General features: G+C 31.9%; 1 protein-coding gene across 1 annotated transcript in view; it reads left to right on the forward strand.

The window, feature by feature from the left end:
• The window catches only part of LOC134722782 (uncharacterized), a 69,315-nt gene that overhangs the window by 5,154 nt on the left and 44,189 nt on the right, over positions 1-19,972 (forward strand). Inside the window, exons 5-33 of the mRNA XM_063586410.1 lie at positions 110-136; positions 620-736; positions 1,401-1,526; positions 2,234-2,260; positions 4,097-4,214; positions 4,463-4,605; positions 4,972-5,086; positions 5,519-5,658; positions 6,413-6,535; positions 6,911-6,940; positions 7,652-7,766; positions 8,296-8,540; positions 9,012-9,126; positions 9,554-9,831; positions 10,345-10,459; positions 10,975-11,117; positions 11,634-11,748; positions 12,134-12,318; positions 12,796-12,919; positions 13,334-13,491; positions 13,772-13,886; positions 14,247-14,479; positions 15,325-15,439; positions 16,016-16,383; positions 16,997-17,111; positions 17,442-17,821; positions 18,127-18,241; positions 18,930-19,087; positions 19,679-19,793. Of these exons, the coding sequence (XP_063442480.1) occupies positions 110-136; positions 620-736; positions 1,401-1,526; positions 2,234-2,260; positions 4,097-4,214; positions 4,463-4,605; positions 4,972-5,086; positions 5,519-5,658; positions 6,413-6,535; positions 6,911-6,940; positions 7,652-7,766; positions 8,296-8,540; positions 9,012-9,126; positions 9,554-9,831; positions 10,345-10,459; positions 10,975-11,117; positions 11,634-11,748; positions 12,134-12,318; positions 12,796-12,919; positions 13,334-13,491; positions 13,772-13,886; positions 14,247-14,479; positions 15,325-15,439; positions 16,016-16,383; positions 16,997-17,111; positions 17,442-17,821; positions 18,127-18,241; positions 18,930-19,087; positions 19,679-19,793 (4,273 nt within the window). The remainder of the gene's footprint in view (positions 1-109; positions 137-619; positions 737-1,400; positions 1,527-2,233; positions 2,261-4,096; positions 4,215-4,462; positions 4,606-4,971; positions 5,087-5,518; positions 5,659-6,412; positions 6,536-6,910; positions 6,941-7,651; positions 7,767-8,295; positions 8,541-9,011; positions 9,127-9,553; positions 9,832-10,344; positions 10,460-10,974; positions 11,118-11,633; positions 11,749-12,133; positions 12,319-12,795; positions 12,920-13,333; positions 13,492-13,771; positions 13,887-14,246; positions 14,480-15,324; positions 15,440-16,015; positions 16,384-16,996; positions 17,112-17,441; positions 17,822-18,126; positions 18,242-18,929; positions 19,088-19,678; positions 19,794-19,972) is intronic.

Here is a 19,972-nt window from a genome sequence, read left to right on the forward strand (position 1 = left end):
TATTCATTTGATGCATTTATTTTTTGAAATCATTGCTAAATTTGTAATCAAGATATAACTATTAGTATCGTTGGTATATACTCAACTGTGATTATTTATCTTTTTTCAGTTCAAACAAGTATCAACTTTTTCCAAAGTAAGTATTAAAATTGAGAATTGTGTACTTCATTGTTTCCAGCGAACTCGCATTTTATTGTTTTTACTTGTTGCATCATTGCTCATTGGCACGTCAAGGGTTTTGTTTAAACCTTCGTATTCAAAACTGATTTTTCATCCACCCAAGTATTACTTAATTAACTTCTACTTTTCGGTGTTAAAGTGCAGTTACCAAATAACATTATTATAAAGTGAATGAATATTCAATAGTATCTAGAGGTAAAACAAAATAGAAAAAAAATGAATGAGATGCTTGTCATTATGCTCGAAATAATTCCTTTAAATACTGAGTAAAACATACATCTGTAACGTAGACACTTAACAATTCATTGTTTCATCGATTTTTGTTAAAGTATACGCATACTCAAAGGAGTTCGAAATACATTTATGTTAAATGGATGATTGTGAAATTAACAATTAATCTAAAGTGGATAACGACAGTCGTTTTTATATTTTTTTTCAGATTACACTTCTTGCACTGATAAAGTCAATAACTGTCAGGAATATGGATCCAAAGTATGCACTGTCTACAAACAATGGTCAGAAGTAAACTGTCGAGCCTTCTGTCAAATCTGTTCATGTAGGTTATATTTCAAAAATTGTATGATACTTGTAGTCTTATTTTATAACTATTTCAACCAAGACGTATGCATTATGCCTTTGTTTTTTCTACATTGGTTAGACTGGTATATGGTCTTTGGTTTGATATACATAACCAGGCAATCTGTTCGTATGAACATTAAAGTTCTGTTGCAGGATTGAACATCAGGCACCATGTTTTAATATATAAACTCATCATAGATATTATGATACTGGGGTAGAAAAATTGTATGTGCACCAGACGCGCTTTTAGCCTATAAAAGACTCAAAATTCCTGCAAGTTTTGCCAAAACTTTTCCTGAGGTAGAAAATGCTTAGGTCTTCAAACATGTAAAGTTTTGTTAACCTGTAGTAGACTCAAGTTTTGATGAAAGTCCCCGCGTTTTACCTTAAACGTATACATATCTTGGAATTGAATTTAATTTGCATATTATGTGAGGGAAACAAAGGTACAATTACAACAACTTGCAAATTTCAATGAAAAGCAGTTTTTAAAAAGTCTGTTATTTCAAAGAAAAGTTATGATTGCAGAAAGTATATTATAATGTTTACGTTTTGTATTGTGTATATATGTTTGTTGTTTAGTCGTTTTTTAGACACCGTATAACTGAACTTGGTAAAACTTTTGTAATTTTACTCTTTAGACAAATACTCTGTAACCGAGACATGTGTTGATCAACTGTCAAACTGTGCCACTTATGGTAAAACTTCCTGTACATCGTACAAACAATGGGCTCAGGACAACTGTAAACAATATTGTGGATTCTGCAGTAAGTAAAACAATCTTCATTTCTCAGTTGTAAGCAGTGTTTACTATTCAATATTTTTTCTTAAAGTAGAAAACAAATTCAGTCAATGATACCAGGCTTAATTATAATGTTAAATTCTTTATTAACCAAAGGTTTTACAACATATAGGTACATGTATAATCAATATAGGTTGCAAAAATGTATGATTTTAATCATAATGTTGTACCCAGCCGTTTCGCGCACAAAGTCTATCATTTGATGCTCGAAAAAAATATAATATACCAAGCGAAATATTTTGCCCACGGAACGCAAAGTTATGTTTCCTCTACAAAAAAAAACCGCATCTGTGATGCTGGAATAAAAAAAGGTTAAAATGCCAATTAAAGTCCGTATCAGTCTGAAAAGCATCGAACAGATACAGTCTAATACATCTGAGATAATCTATACCAGAAATAGAAAATCCTAGGTGATTTTTAACAATTCGAAGTTGTGTAAACATCTAATTTAAGATTTATGACCTGGTAAATCATGTCAACACAGAAGTGCTGACTGCTAAAATATTTCTTTTTTTTCTAATAAAATTTGAACTATTAATCTGTATAACAAACTTTGACAATGAAGTGGCTTTTGTTGCATGCCGAGCTTGGGTTTATCAAGGGGTCACTTGAATAATAAATTTACTTAGTCTAGATAAACTTAATAAGCTGACTTTGTTCTTTGTGTTTCAGCTTCTGCAGCACTAACTGGTGGATTTTGTAAGTATTTTAAAACTATTTTTGCTGTCATTATTTTTATTTACATGCTCGAAATCTTTAAACTGTTAAATTGTGAACAATTCCGTTATAATTGAGATTTTTTGTGAACTTTACAAGCCGAAGTATGGATAGCTAGGAAAGGAGTCAACTTATATACACAAATATATATAATTTCCTTCATGATCAGTTGGACTTTAATTGGCCGTTTCAGAATCTAAAGGACCATGGGTAATTTCATTGTTCGTACCCCAAAATGAAAATAACGTTACGTCATTGGTTGAATTTTCATTGTTTAGAACATTTTAAACCAATCACAACGCTTTGGTGTACGCTGTTGAAAATATTACCCAGAATGAATAAGATTCTGAAACGGCGAAATTATGATATATAGTGAAACTGTTAAAGTTAAAATCCCGGAATACATTATATGGTTAAGGTGTGATTGAGTCCCTGTATATAGCGAATCCCAAATAACACCGTTTGGGGTGCGCCTGATAGAGGCGGAATTTACAGATCAGGTAACAGACATCAGGTTACAGTCCGATAAAGAATGCAGTACACCAATACATAAATTTCAAGAATTTTGTCTTGACCTGTAAAATATATGGTTTATGTAGAGTACGTCGAAAAGAATTACAAAAAAAAATCAAAAAAATCAGAGATATGATCCGAAGATCTCCGAAGATTACACATAAAATACGGAATTTATTGTAGTGTCCGTCATTTATTTAAGATTTAGTATCGCCTTAGTTTAGTGGATTGCAAAATACAAAATTTAATTTTAACGTGAAAAATGTAGGAATTATGAGTTTCAAGGCATCAAGCATAAGGATTTTTGTTGTTACACATATAACGACTGTAATTGGAGATAAAAGTCATAACCCGATTAAGTGAAATATAAATAACAATGCATGTTCAGATTTTTGCTAGTCCAAATAATTATGACGTCTTGAAAGGCTATTATATTTTTTTTCTTTGACGCCTTACGAATTATTTGGACTAATCATTTGCTTGAATATATATTATGATCCTATTTACGAGATACACATGTCATGAATGTCAGAATGATGCATGCATCACTGCATTTATCATTAATGGTTTCTTTCTTTGTTCTAGTGTACGTTTCTTTTTATTTTCTAATGAAATTTCTGTACGACTTTATCCACAATACAAAGGAACACATTGCATCTTTCATTAATTTTGTCTTTTGAAGGCTTCCTTTTGAATAGTCCAAATAATTATGACGTCTTGAAAGGCTATTTTTTTCTTTGACGCCTTACATCGACGTCAAAGAAAAAAATTATAATAGCCTTTCAAGACGTCATAATTATTTGGACTACCTTTTGAAGAGGGGGGATAGGTATATTATCGGGACTCTGGGATCAGGTGTTTTCAAGCTTGGGATCTCGGGATTGACCCTTTGGGATCTGGGAATTAAGGGACCCCGGGATTTCGTGACCTCAGGATTTCATCTTTTTAAGCTCGGGATTTCGTGTTTTTAAGCCTAGGATTTCGGGATCAGGACCCTTCCTAACCCCCTCTTTGAAGATCATGAAGATCTGTTTATCATGTATATATAATATATATTAAAATTGTCTTTTTAAAGCTTATGATTTTATATTTGGTATTATTTACATGGGTTTATATCTTCATATGAATCCTGAATTCCATTAAAAAATTGTTAGTATCAGAGTATTGTAAGGTCAAAGGAGGACAGACAAATTTTCGGGATGATGAGATTGGGCATTATTATTAGATTATTTTTTTCCCACTTTGTGATAGCAATAAGGTGTATCAACTACAGACAGTTTCTTTAAATATTTTATTTGATTACAGACAACCGATGCGCTTACAAAGGAAAATCATACAGCCCCGGACAAAAATGGTATGATGGCTGTGATTATGAATGTGTCTGTCAAGATGGAGCCACTGGACATTACCAATGTTATAATAGGTTTGTGTTTTTATTATTGTCTGTAACAAGATTTGTGTAACAGCTTATTTAGAAGTGTGCACCATACAATAGTCCTTTCTTAGCGTTTATTTCTTAAAAAAACATTTTAAAAGGGAGTAAATCATTGAAAAATTTGATGAAGTCACAGTCATGACAGTCACATGACAAAATTATGTCTATGAGCTCATAGACAAAGAAAATTCAGCCAATCAGAAGACGTGTTACATTTAAAATTAAATTATTTACAGGTGCCCAGTATACTACAACCTACCATCAATGTGTACTCTTGTCAGAAAACCAGGAGAATGTTGTTTACAACCTGTCTGTAATTTTAAACCAGCCATTCAGAAATTTGAATCATCAGGGAAAGGACAAAACCAATTTGGAATTGGTAGGTACAATATACAATTAAGATAATGACATTCATGAGTATTTTTTTTAGTTTCAGGTTATTCCTCTTAAACTAAAATGTGCTAATTTTGGTTTGTACGTAGCCTAATTTGGCGTTTCTAACATATGACACTATCTTGGAGCACCTAGCAAACAAATAATCTACTGTCTTGTACTAATAAGACATTTCATTAAAAAAGCTAATATTTGAACATAAATTACTTTACTTTCAAAATCTTGAATTTGAAAACAACTATAAAAAGTTTTTTTCCCCTCAGCAATGTGAATGTCTAAATTGAAACTACTTTAACAGCAACGTTAAGCTTGCAACAACAAATAGTTTTTAACCTCCCTTGATACTTTTCAGATGTTTGTGTATACAAGGGAAAACAATATTACCAAGACCAGAGCTGGACTGACGGATGTGACTACCAGTGCACATGTACTGCTGCTAAAACAGGTCTCTACCAGTGCGAACAATTGTGAGTCTTAAATTTTAGAATTGCAGATAGGTATTAAAATGAGTATATTGTTTTAAGGCCAGGCTTACTTTTTCACAAATGTACAATTATTTATGACCAGATGAAACCTTACAAACTACAAAAATACCAATGTACAATGTATAACATATCATCAATTTGCATTACCTGCAATCTATTTTCTTTGTAAAATTATATATAATCAATGATAATAGGGTAAGAACAATTTCATGGAAAAAACTGTAGATTTTGGTTGATAAATCTTCTAAATAATAAGCATACAAATTGAATTCTCATGACAACATAATTTCCTAATCATTGGACAAAATATGATATAATTGAACAAAATACTTCAACATCTTTTAAACAGAACATTGTTTTTAATGCGTATTTATTCAATGTATACATCTAGTGAAAATTTCTTTTTATTTTCAGATGTCCATCCTTTTCTGTTCTCCCTCAGATCTGCCATTTAGAACAGACACCAGGACAATGTTGTAAGAAACCAGTCTGTGAATTTACCCAACAAGCTGGTACCTTCTCTGGTAATGGAATGATCAGTGGAAGTGGAGTCAGTAAGTTTAAGATTATTACCTTCGAACATTTTGATATGATAGATATACTTTTATAATTGAATATTTGGCATTGGTTTTACTTATTGTTGAAGGTCATGTTGTATTAAACCTAAAGATGCTAATTTCTGTGTCATTTGGTCTCTTGTTGAGAGTTGTTTCATTGATAATCATGATAATTATACCTCATTTTCTTATTTTCATATTGAATATTATTCAAAAAAAAGATCAGATTGATAACCTCTGAAACTGGTCAGATGGTAGACAATGTGAACTTAAAAATTAAAGAATTTTTAATCAAGAAAGATTTACAACTTTTACAGTGTTATAACTCAAAACGTTGAACATAAAACAAGTGTGAAATGACAAGACAAAAAGTCCACCAATTGTCTTTAATATTGTAATGAATCACTTGCCTTTTTGTAATATACATTCAAGTTCTCAGACTCCAAAGATTATTCGTAAGACACAAAATGACAGAAAGTAAGAAGAAAAGAATGAATGAGTGGAAGACCTCATTTTATCTTATGAGGGAGATTTAAAAGGCAAATCACTTTTGATGTAACTCTTAACAAGTACACTAGAACTTCATTCCAAATTTTTAAAGTTTTGATTTTATTTTTCCAAAATATTTTTGTATGAAACATGCTTTTATGGCCTTTTGATGGTAAAGGTAAAATAAGTATTGCTATACATTTTGCAATATAATTTGCAGCATGCTAATTTGTACTTACATATGTATATTTTCCTTTCCTAGACCTTCAGGCACCATTTTCTGGACCTTGTCTTGACCTGGTAACATGTTCCAACTATGGTAGTGATGTGTGTACAACATACAAGGACTGGGCCATGAAAAACTGCAAAAATACATGCAACTTCTGTAAGTAAATTATGAATTTAAATTTAAACATGAAAGGTGTATACAGCTTTCCTTTGTGATTACTTCTTGAGCTTTTATAGTAGGTGCAATGATATAAAGATTACATTAGATAATATAACCTTTCAATGTTTTTATATTTACACTTAAAAAGAAAATTGATCATAATTAAAAACATATAATTAGGGATATTAGGGATTCCTTTATTTCTGTGGATCCAATATTTGAGGATGAAGATTAACACACATTCATACACTTACAGACAATGTTTAGATTTAAACAAATCTGGAATTTATGTTGAATTCACCAGTTGTAAGACAGTAGAGTTAGGCTATAGTTAGATTGATTGTGATATAATGATTTTTTTTTACATTGTAGGTCCAAGCTCACAAGTTTCAGGACCAAATGGTAAGTAAATATAGGTTGCTGAATGAATGATCTTTATTCTCATAAACCAAATACATAGTTCATGTAGTTACAGAGAGGATATTACAATAATATATATAACATATATAAGATATAGCATGTGTGAAATACAAAATTAATATGATAAATATTTACACAAATGATAAATAAACAAATAGTTGTATTAACCAGGAGGATAGACTTTCACAGAAATAGATTTAATAAATCTACAAAGTTTCTCAAGCTCAACAATATTTTGGGTTGAACATACTTGTTTGAATTTGATAACATTTATATTTTTATTACAATAATGTGGTAAGTATTTGCATCTTTCATCTTTGAAATGATTACAAGACATGATATAATGGTATTCATCACCAATGTCAGCTGAGCCACAAAAGTGACACAATCTTTCAGATTTTGGGATGTTGCGCCACCTTCCCGTCTTGATGGTCAAACAGTTATTCCCACATTGCTTATTCAGTATTACACGTTCATCACACTTATAATATAAGTATCGTAATGAATATCATATAATATTCAAACATTGACTGTTTTTTTTTTATCAATGAAATATCTATGATATCTCAGTAACATAATGGAAAATAAACAAACACTGACTGCTAATTACAAATTGAGTGCAATATATGTAAACCTCTGTTTTTTTCCCCTATTTTCATAGCCTCTTTATTTTGTAAATTCTTGATATTATAGATCGTTGTGTATATGACGGAAAATCATTCAAACAGGGAGAAGTCTGGTCACCAAAATGTGACGAGAGATGTTCCTGTGAAAATGCTAAATATGGTTATTACAGATGTGTCAATACGTAAGTACAATGCGATATCAATTTATCATTGACTGTTCATGGATTTGGGTGGCATTTTTTTCCCTACCTCAGAATTCAGTAAAAGACATACGCTTACTGGTATTATACTTAAATTTGAGAATGGAAATAGGTTTTTTTTAAGGGTCAGAGTGACAACAATTTGTATTTTTCTTGTTTTTGATTCCTTAAAGGTCAAATTTACTAGAAGGTTTTTTCACACTTTTAATTTAAATATGATATTAGCAAAATTGAACAGCAAAAAAGTATCTGGTTTGACAGTATTCGTAAAAAAAAAAGGTCGGACCACAATGCACCAGTGCTATGGGTAAAATATTTATTTCAGATGTCCCTCCTATACTAACTTACCATTGAGTAAAATATGTATTTCAGATGTCCCTCCTATACTAACTTACCATTATAAAATATTTATTTCAGATGTCCCTCCTATACTAACTTACCATTGAGTAAAATATTTATTTCAGATGTCCCTCCTATACTAACTTACCATTGAGTAAAATATTTATTTCAGATGTCCCTCCTATACTAACTTACCATCAGGCTGTAATCTGAACAAGAGAAATGGTGAATGTTGTCTCAAAGTACAGTGTACCAATGGAGTGTTCTTACAATCTGCCACCAGTAGCTACTCCCTGGGAGGTGGAGGAGGAATTCAAATCATCAGTCAGAATGGAAATGTCTTCCCCATACCTACACTTGCTGGGGGTTACGTCCAAGGAGGAGGATCTGGAACAGGAATGCTCCCACCCACAATAGGTTTGGATAAGTTTCATATTTATACAGTTTTCAGAAATAATCGGAAAAGACCCTGATAAATTTTTCTTTGAATAGAGAAATAGAGAAAACATATTTTGTAAAGTAGTCTGAATTGTAAAATAAAAAAATCGACACAAAATTCTCTGTAGAAAAAAAGCATGTAGATATCACATATGAAAACTACTGAAATGGACAGAATCATTAAATTTTGGTAAGATTACATTTTAAAAGTTGTGATGTTAATTATTTATCTGTACATATGTTTTAGGTCTTAGCTACTCGTTTATATTTATTTTGTTCATTAATACTCCTGATTTCAATTTTGATACGGGTAGGTCTTAAAACATCTGTCAAAATGTCAAAAGGATATACACAGGAAGGTGTCATTAGATAAAAGAATCATAACAGCATTGTTAAAGGTAGATAGATACCACAGTGATAGGTTTTCTAAACTTTGAAAATGTCTTGCAGATGGATGTCTTTATAATGGTCAAGTTTACTCACAAAATCAGGCATGGATGGACGGATGTTCAAAATACTGTGTTTGTGTTGATGCTACTAAAGGTCAAATGTCATGCAGAGCAAGGTAAGGGTTCATTGAAATGTCCTTTACATATATTTATCATGTCTACCATGGAGTATATAACGGCTTAGAAAACAAACAAGCTACAAAATCATCAGTATACTATATTATGGCTATGCTTTTTGCAGCAAATAAATACACTGTGTTTCAAAATACCAAAAATCTTTAATGTCAACATACTGTCTTGAACAATAGCAAATGTGTTAAGCTCTAAATTAACAGAACATAAATTTAACAGAGATTATCAAATGCTAAAGATCTGATAGTAATACAATGTAGAACCTCAGAGCCTTTGGGATTAAAATTAGAATTTGTTTAATTGAGTTTTATTAAAAAAAATAAAAAATCAAAATAATGAACTTAGAGGAAAATTCAAGACAGAAAGTCCATAATCAAAATTCAAAATATTCTTTATTATTGATATTTTCAGATGTCCAAAATACACAAACATGTCACCAACATGTGTCATGAGCACCGATACTAACGATCCATGCTGCTCAGCTCCAAAATGTACTTTTGATGCAAATTTGGGAAGAGTACCTCAACCACTTCCTGCTTTTGGCCAGTCTGCACTGTCTTACTCAGTAGTCTCCCCTAACACAGGAGCAAGCCAACACAATGGTTATGGAAAGACAGTCATCCCTCTGTTTAACACAGCTTTCACACCAGCACCCCCAACTGTTGATCCTGGAAAAATGTCAGCTGGAGGTTGGTATAGTAAAATATATTTGGTAAAATACTGTGGATTCATTTATATTTGTGGGATAACAACTTTTTTGGGGTATCTTGGGTAAACGTGAACCACAAATTTAAATGTTGAGCAAGTATACCATTTTTTATTGGCATTTATGCAGCTTATGAAAATAACATGTAAATTTTAACCTTTTTTTTCTCTCTAAAACTACTGGCCCAAGATCAATGATTAAAGATGGAGATGATTATAAATAGCAAGAATGTTCAGTAAAGCAAGATCTACAAACATGTCACAAACACAAAAACATAATTTTGTCATGAATTCTATTCTCGTTTATAATGTGTGTCCTTCGTTTAATATGCACATAGACCAAAGTGAGTGACACAGACTCTTTAGAGCTCCTTGTTTCAATAATAAAACATCACTAAATTTTCTGATTAACAGCATTCAGCAATTCGCTTTCTAGAAAGCTTTTGAAATTTTTGTTTACTTTAGAGAAATGCATTGTTTATTTTATTGCATTATAGGAGACTGTGACTACGGAGGAAAACGATACAACGTTGGACAGAAATGGGATGTAGGATGTCAGTATAACTGTATTTGTGATGATGGAACAGCTGGTCATTACACATGTGTAGAAAAGTATGTACACTATATCTTTTTTTTATCCACTACATATGTGTATAAATGAAGGTGTCAAGGGGTTTACATCAATGAAACAACATCTCAAAACTATAAAAAAAAAATAAAAAAAAAATCAATAAATGTGCAGTTTGAACAACACTATATATTTTATCAAATTATTCAGTTTGGGATAAAGTTATTTTGTTGTCGCACAGAATAGAATTTTACATGTGTAAGACCAAGTTTACATAATAGTTGGTAATTATTTGTTAAAATTTACTGTTCTAATTATCAACCGACAAAACAAAATTATTTGAAAATTTCTTATAAACCAGAATTTTGAGAAGACTATTCTAATTTCTTGGGAAACATTTAATGTGTCTATTTTTTTCCCAATTCAGAATTTCTTATTTTAAGGCAGTCCTAGACCTGTCTGTTTAACATATTAAGTTACAGTACTGTAAAACTGATGAAAGAAGTCTTATAGCATTTATATATATACCAATGATAACATTGAATTATTGACCTTTTAGGTGTGTTCACTACTCCAATCTACCACAAGGTTGTTTCCTCATTCAAGATGTAGATAATCCATGTTGTAAGGTTCCAAGATGTTCTGTACCTCCACAATACGAAATTGTCACAGGAGTAAGAACAACACCATCAGCAAGAACTGGTAAAAACAAATTTATTCATCAAATGTGCCTACAGTCCTATTATGATCTATAAATGTTCAAACATAATAACTCCATTCCTGTTACCTTCTTACATTCATTTCACTGGAATAACCCCTAGTCATTTTGATGTTTTTAATAGCTTTTATTAAAAATCTAATTCATCTGAGCTGTTGTAGGGATCATATAACCTGTTATAAGAGGCTAACTAGCAAGAATTATATATAAATAAGAAGATGTGGTATGAGTGCCAATAAGTCAACTCTCAATCCAAGTCACAATGTATAAAAAAAAAGTTAACAATTATAGGTTGAGGTACGCTCACACTGAAAAGCAAGCTAAAAAGGCACCATAATGACTAGTGTATTACAATTAAAACATGAAACCAAACCGTTTAACTCTATAAAAATAAACTTTATGAAAAACACCAACAAGCAACGATTTCTGATCATCTGATTTCTGACTTACTGTAGAGAGTGCTTTTCTAACATACAAAACAATTGTTTTTGTGTTTATAGGAGTATGTACATACAAAGAGCAATACTATCAACAAGGACAAACTTGGTATGATGGCTGCAGTTACAGATGTACATGTGAAGATGCTGAGAAAGGCATTTACAGATGTCTCAGTCGGTAGGTTTACTTTCTTGTCGGCACATATTATACAATGAATCTTTCATAATTTTCATGGCTGATCTTAACCGATTGTATATTTTCTTCAAAGGTTGAAATTGAATTAGGATTTCAAGTTTTTATTCCATTTTCTGGTTTTTTTTAACATTATGAATGTGGTTAAAATTTGAGCATTTTTGTTATTTTCTTTAAAGAAAATTTTGAATTAAGGCCATTTTTCAAATACAAACACATGAACAAAATTATTAGGACATCATAACTTTTTTTTTATTACTGCATTGGAAATTCACCAAGTCTTTTGTTTTAAATTATATGTTGATCTGAATTACTTTTGCAGTGTTTTCAATGAAACTACTGTTGATTTTTAATTACTATTATATTCCAGTTGCCCTGAATATCCACTGAGTCATGGGTCAGAGTGCACACTGGTATCTGATCCACGTGACCCCACATGTTGTCAAATGAGAGTATGTGGAATTAAAAATGGAACATCAGGAAACAATTCACCAAATCCAACTCCAGCTAGAGTTCCACCTGCAGTATACCATGGAATAGAAACTAATTTCCAAGGTAAATATTGAAATTTTGTTGCAATTATGATTTTTGTATAAAACTGTGGCTGTATCTCAGGTTTTAGTTTTGCTACTTACAGATATCTGCGATCATTTTAGTTTTCCTTAATCCACGAAAATTGGCACCCAAGAAAATGAATGATCCGTAGGTATACAGGGTTTTTAATCAGGGCAATTGTTATGAAATTTAGTTGAAAAGTTTCTTTGTGGTTTTTGTGTCAATGGTGAGGGGGGATGGACCTTTATTGGGACTCCTGGATCAGGTGTTTTTAGGCTCTTGCATGATTTCAGTATTGATCCTTTCAGGATCTGGGAATTCTTTTTTCAAATATCAGGATGTCAGGATTTCAATTTCTTTAAATTCAGGACCTCATGATTTCATGTTTCAAAGCCCGGGATTTCGGGATCAGTACCCCTTCAAAACCCTCTCAATGGTGTATAATTTATTTGTCAAAAAATACTGTTTTCATTGCAGGAAAGAGTGGTGTATGTATTTACAAAGGTCAGGCATATAAACAAGGAGATATCTGGGAAGATGGTTGTGATTATACATGTACATGTGAAGATGAAATAAAGGGAGCATACTCATGTACAGACAGGTAATGACTCTTCTGAAAAAAAATGATTTTTGCATTAGATGCAACCATTTGAACACTGGTGGATTGGGAATTTAAAAAAAAAGTTAACCATGAGAGATAAAAAAAAAAACATATTTGCATCGAGAATTAACAATATAAGAATTTTACTGTTCTGTGTCTGAATGAAAATAGACTTTGGCTAAAAAACCTTCCTAAAGGTGTACAAACTTGACATATAAATGAATCATTAAGGGGAGATAAATAGATAGTCATACAGAAATTTTGATTTTTCTCTTCTGAATGATTACATAATTAAGGAACATCTGGAAATAGAAACAAGTTTCTTCAACTAATGGGTTTCCTGAAAAAAAAGCGGTTAAAAATTTAATATTTTTTTTAAAATTTTTTTAATTTTTAACTCTTTCAATTTTGTAGATGCCCAGTATACATCAATCTGCAACCTGGTTGTGAGATGGTGAGAGACTTCAGTAATCCATGTTGTAAGAAGCCACAATGTACAGTGACCGGACCCCCACCTACTCGTATCTACCATAATGTACCAAATCTACCAGTAACATTGAAACCAGAGCTACGTAAGTACTAATTTGGTCTTGATGTTTTTAGACATTTAGAAGATAATAGTATGAACAGGGGACTGACTCTTTAATAAATATTTATTATACTTTATTTTCCTGCAGTTCTTAATATTATTTGATAAGTTTATGTAAGATTTTGTGTTAAAATATAAACGTGTATGGTAATTTTGTAACAAATTATTGATATTATGATTAAAGAGGTTCAATGGTGTCTATAACACAATTTGTCTCTAATGGTCATGGTTACATAATTTTCTGATTGTATTTTTCTTCACAGAATATTGTGTCTTCAAGGGAGTGAGCTACTTACAAGGCCAGGAATGGGAAGATGGATGCAGTTTCAAGTGTCGATGTGACGACTCAAGCAGAGGAATATACACTTGTAATCAGAGGTGTGTTGTCAAAACTATCTCATGTATTTGCTGATACACCAAAAAGTTAAAAAAAATAAAATCAGATCAGGAATGCGAATTAAATAGTTATATTTACATAAATAACATCTGTATCAATAACTAATGTATATATAATGTAGCATGAAAAATAGCTGTGTGACCCATATAATTGCTGATTGTAACTCAAAGGGAAGGAATAATGCTTAAAGTTTGTGTTGATTGAAGTTTGCCTTCAGATTTGTTAATTTCAAAAGGTTATCTAAAACCAAAATGTTTATCATTAGTCAAACTTGTTTTTGCTTTATAATTTTTGTCTTTTATTTAGAAAAGAAATAATTGTTTTGGTTGTTATTTCATTAGATGTGCCTCAATTGACCAAAATATTCAAGCTGGCTGCACATTGAGGACAGATCCTAGAGATTCTTGTTGTCTGGCACAGTTCTGTGTACAAACTACACCAGTACCTCAACCAGGAGTATCCTATGGACCAACACCAGTACCAACACTCAAACCAAACACGTTTACAGGAAAGGTCTATCTACCAACACCTTCACCAATTCCAGGACAACCAACACCAACTCCCGGTCAATTAGGTAATGAGGTTTTTTGTTTGTAACATTTTCTTATTTAGTCTGGAGTATTTGGCTGTTAACTTTTCTTAAGGCTATTCCATTAAGATGTATGTGGAAGGGTAAGATTTGAAGTTAGTTTATTCAATATTGGTCATGGGTCTTTTTATGCCCTACCTACGATAGAAGAGGGGCATTATATTTTCTGGTCTGTCTGTCTGTTCATCCGTCCGTTCGTCTCACTTCAGGTTTAAGTTTTTGGTCAAGGTAGTTTTGAATGAAGTTGTAGTCCAATCAACTTGAAACTTAGTATACATGTTCCCTATGATATGGTCTTTCTAATTTTAATGCCAAATTAGAGTTTTGACTCCAATTTCATGGTCCACTTAACATAGAAAATGAAAGTGCGAGTTGGGCATCCGTGTACTATGGACAGATTCTTGTTTCAGTATGCATCTATTATCATGTTACACAATTATTTAAAACACGGTTACTGGTTAGGGATATTTTAAATGTCCTTTCCTACTCTCCCCCATACATTGTAATGAATAGCCCTCCCAAGACACTTGTGTCTAGAAGTAAAATGAGATGAGGGTTAATTCAATGAAACCATCCACACAAAAACTTCAAGACATCTAAAGATTGACTTATAAAATTAAATAATAAACAAGTTTCTCTACAATATGTTAAACTCTTTTAATCACCTTGAGTTTGAAAAAGTTAGGAAAAGAATTTGGTTGTTAAGGTTTTATTTTGGAGGTGCGTGTGTGAAATTATTGTACTTTTTGAATGTAAACACTTCAGTTTCCGTTTAACACTGTCATAGAGAAATATTATATACACATGATTGATATTTTTTGTTTTTGTAGGTGTCTGCATATACAAAGGTCGTCAGTATTCTCAAGGTCAAACATTTGAAGATGGATGTGACTTTGATTGTGTTTGTTTCAATGCAAATGAAGGAAAATACAGATGTTCTCCAAAGTAAGATTTTAGCAATATTTTTTTTTTCTTAATGAGGTTAAAGAATATGAGTGATCTATAATAGTTTCCATTTTGTTTGCATTTTGTCAAAGATAGTAAAATTCCTATAACCCTTAGTGGTTCGGTAGGTCACATTCATGAAAGGGAAGGGGATTGTAGTTACGACGTAAGGAACATATCCAATATCATGTGTGAAACGGTTATTCCATAACGGTCAACCAACTTGTGAGGACGTCTGTAAAATTTAAGGCTTATGTGTCATTAGTGTACAGCAGTCAATAAGAATTAAACTAATTCGTTACTTAAACATAACATTTTCAACAAAATTTGAAATATTAATTGAGAACTGTCCTTAAGAAATCAATCCTTATTGAAAAGAAAATGCCTCAGATAACAGCTCAATTAATAGAATTCAAAATACAATTTTTGAGGATGGCATATTTTTGTCAATAAAGAGGAAATTTTGAAAATATCAATAATTTTGAAAATATTGATATTGTAATTACAGTTTCAAAAGTCTAAGGATTATTACTTATAGTGTAATCTCATTGATATATAAAACATTTTTTCTTGTAGATGCCCAGTCTACACAGATATCCCTAACACCTGCAGACTGGTCAAGAATCCAAGAAAACCATGTTGTCAAATACCTGAATGTTACAACTTACCTACCCAAAACCCAACCGGTCAACCAACACCAAGCCCAACCCCATACACTGGTCAACCAACACCAAGTCCAACTCCATACACTGGTGGTCCAACACCATACCATGGCCAACCAACACAAAGTCCAACACCATACCATGGTCCACCAACACCAAGTCCAAAACCATACACTGGTCAGCCAACACAACCTCCACATATAACACCACAACATATTCCACAAAGGACAGTTCAACCAACACAAAGACCAACTCCACAACCACAACCAACACAGCCAATAAGTAAGTAGATCTTCTAACTTTTCAGGCTTTGTGATACATGTCACATTTAAAGGACACACACACATTGTGCTATTGCCATTTCACTGTAAAAGTAAAAAAAATATTGCGAGGTTTTTGTTAATGTGAATAATGTGACTGGGTGAGTATCACAACTCACATTCTGATAGCCATTTGCATTTACCTGTATGAAAATTTTTATGAACTTGCAATAATCAATCTCACTATTTTCCCCTTTCTTTAAAATTGCAATAATAAAAAGACGCAGTAATTTCTGAATTTTACATTAACTGATGCAATTGTTTAACAGATAAGCAATTTTACACTGCATAATGGGTAGTGGATTATGTAGTGACAAGATCGCGTAATTGAATTTCAGTGTCTTTTTTTTTAGACTTGTACTACATTTATTTTTTTAGATTATATTTTTGTACTTGTATGTATTTACAAAGGCTGCAGTATTTGAATGTAATTTTTGTACTTGTATGTATTTACAAAGGCTGCAGTATTTGAATGTTATTTTTGTACTTGTATGTATTTACAAAGGCTGCAATTTTGAATGTTATTTTTGTACTTGTATGTATTTACACAGCCTGCTGAATGTTATTTGTTGTAGATGTATGTGTTTATAAGGGTATTGCCTACTCCCAGGGACAACAGTGGTACGATGGATGCGATTACTCTTGTGTATGTGAAGATGGCATTACTGGAGTATATAGATGTAACAATAGGTTAGTTCAAAGTTCAGAATGATTGACACTTTTGAAAATTGTAGAATGAAATGTTAGTTTTGAAATTGAAGGTATAATTGTATTGCTGATTCTTGAAATCAATGGAATAATTGATAATTCCTGATATTGTCGGTTTACTTGTAAATTCTAAAATTGTAAAAGTTGCTATTATTTCTATAATTGTTTGCATAAAAAAATTAAGAATGAAAATAAGGAATGTGTCATAGAGACAACAAACAACCTGACCAAAGAGCAGACGACAGCATAAATGTCTATTTAAAGCCATTTCTTAAATTTCAATTTTATGTATGAATCTATGATATATTTTAGGTGCCCTACATTTGCACAACAGTCCGATCCAACCTGTACATTACAGCCAGACCCCACAGACCCACTATGTTGTAAAGTTCCTGTGTGTACACCAAAACCAGGTCAGACACCACCACCAGGTCAAACGTTCCCACCATACCAGACACAACCACCAAAGATATTCTCTGGTGGAGTCGCTACTCCTGCTCCAACACCTAGAACCACTCAAAGACCCAATATTAATGTTAGACCCAATGTGACACCAACATTCTATCCACCAATTACCAGGACCTATATGCCAGGAGAAACTCCAGCACCCACACCTTATCCATTACCTACACAACCAAAACTATCAACACCATCACCACTACCAACGGTAACTCAACCACCAATATATAAAAGTAAGTATCAAATTTCTTATTTTGTTACATTTACCTTATGGGGTACTGTCCATTCACTACTATTCATGGTATACATGTACCAATTTTTGTGGGACAGGTGAACCACAAATCTAAACATTTAATGAATTACAAATTTTCTATAAGTAATTGTAAGCAAACTTTTGAAACTTTGAAAACTTGAAATCAGATATCTGTGAAAAAGCAAATTTTCGTGTATCCATGAAAATTAACACCCATGAAAATTTTTATATGTATGGGTTTGAGTTAAAAAAAAATGTATTTTAACATATTTTTTTTTTTTTTAGCCAATTATTGTATATACAAGAGTAAAACCTACAGCAAGGGCCAGAAATGGCAAGATGGCTGCCAGTTTGATTGTATGTGTCTAGATGATCTAGGAAACTACAGATGCACAGAAAAGTAATTTAAATAATGTCTTAATTAAGTACTTATATATTATTGTTGGCCATCTCAACGAGAATAATTTCCTCACTTGAGAATGTATGGTAAAAGTGAGAAAAGCAATCAAGTTTAGATGATCAAGGATAATCTGTTTATGGCTATTTTTCCTATGACGACATTATTAATTTCATTACTGACGGCACATGCATCCTTAGTTTCTAGCGATAAATTTTCATATCACTCTACTGTGCTGAGAAAGAAAGTTATCAGTCAGTAAGATCAATGGAAAATTTCATAAAATGGCAATAAAAAAGATTCATGACAGCTAATTTGATATCAATCCTATCAAAATATAGAGCCATCTTACAAGTTTCACCTTCAAGGATCTGACAAGTTACAATCAAATTCACTCCTTTCTTTTTTTATCACTATTGATAAATGTGATATCAACCAATGAATATCTATCTCCATATTCTATTTATGACCCAACCTAAAAAAAACTAAAAGAAAAATAGAACAGAAAATAGATTATTGGTTTTCAGATCCTTGTAAAAAAAGGGAGGACACAGGTTTCTGTATTTTAATCAGAATTAACATGTATTATGAGGACATTTTTTTTCATTTAATAAATTAAATTTGAAAAACTGAGAACTGGTATATGTCCATATTAAAAAAATGAGCACAATTTATGTTTTTTTCATTACAGGTGCCCAACATACTCTAATCTCCAACCAGGATGTAGATTGATCATGGACTATTCCAATCCTTGTTGTCAGAAACCATACTGTCCACCACCAACCTCTCCTAATCCTCTCACCCTAACACCACCAACACCTAAAGTCTTTGTTTCAACACAAAAACCAAGTAAGTCAACAACCATCATCAATTGACAAATGATTGAAGAACCTATTTTCATGTGAATACTCAAATCTTGTATACATGTACTGCAAATCATATTAATTTAAAATTTCCTAAATTATCGATCTAAATATATGTAGAAAGCTGTAAGTCTGTTTAATTTCCTGAAGCTTTTTCATTCAATATTGTCAAAGAATACTGTTATGTATTATAACCAGTTCAATATATGAGATATGGGTTCACATCTGTCCATTTATTTGTCTGCATGACTGTACCATGAAATTACAAATCAGAGTGTCCTGAAATTTGGAATGAATCTGTAACTCATTTTCAGATTCATCTCTCATCCACTTCCTGTTTTCAGAAGGAAAAAAAAGGATCTCTGTCAATTCACACTTAAGATATTTTCAGTATCAGCAGTGACCAAAAGGAAGGTCACTGAAGTGATATGAACAGCTTCTACATTGTTCTAGGTTAAATTCAAAGAAAAATATTATACTGACATTGTTCCAGGTTTAATACAAACTTTGAACCTATATATTTTGATATGATCATGTTAGATGAAACATTGTTCTAATACACAATTTAACATTGCAGCATACTGTGTATACAATGGAGTACAGTTTAAACAAGGTCAGACCTGGAATGATGGCTGTGATCTTCGTTGTATCTGTGAAAACTCTATGACAGGCTTCTACAGATGTGATGATAGGTATGTTATCTCACAGTAATGGTCAGAAAGTTTTCTGTTTGACACATTTTTTTGTATCAACTAAACTTCTTAAGTTTTTTTGCTTTTTTTGTTAACATGTTGTTAGTGGATTCATAAATATTTGTGGGGTATCAATTTTTAACACATACCACCAAAGCAGACGTACCATGAAGACCTGA

Source organism: Mytilus trossulus, chromosome 6 (assembly GCF_036588685.1).
Source record: "Mytilus trossulus isolate FHL-02 chromosome 6, PNRI_Mtr1.1.1.hap1, whole genome shotgun sequence".
Classification (NCBI taxonomy): domain Eukaryota; kingdom Metazoa; phylum Mollusca; class Bivalvia; order Mytilida; family Mytilidae; genus Mytilus; species Mytilus trossulus.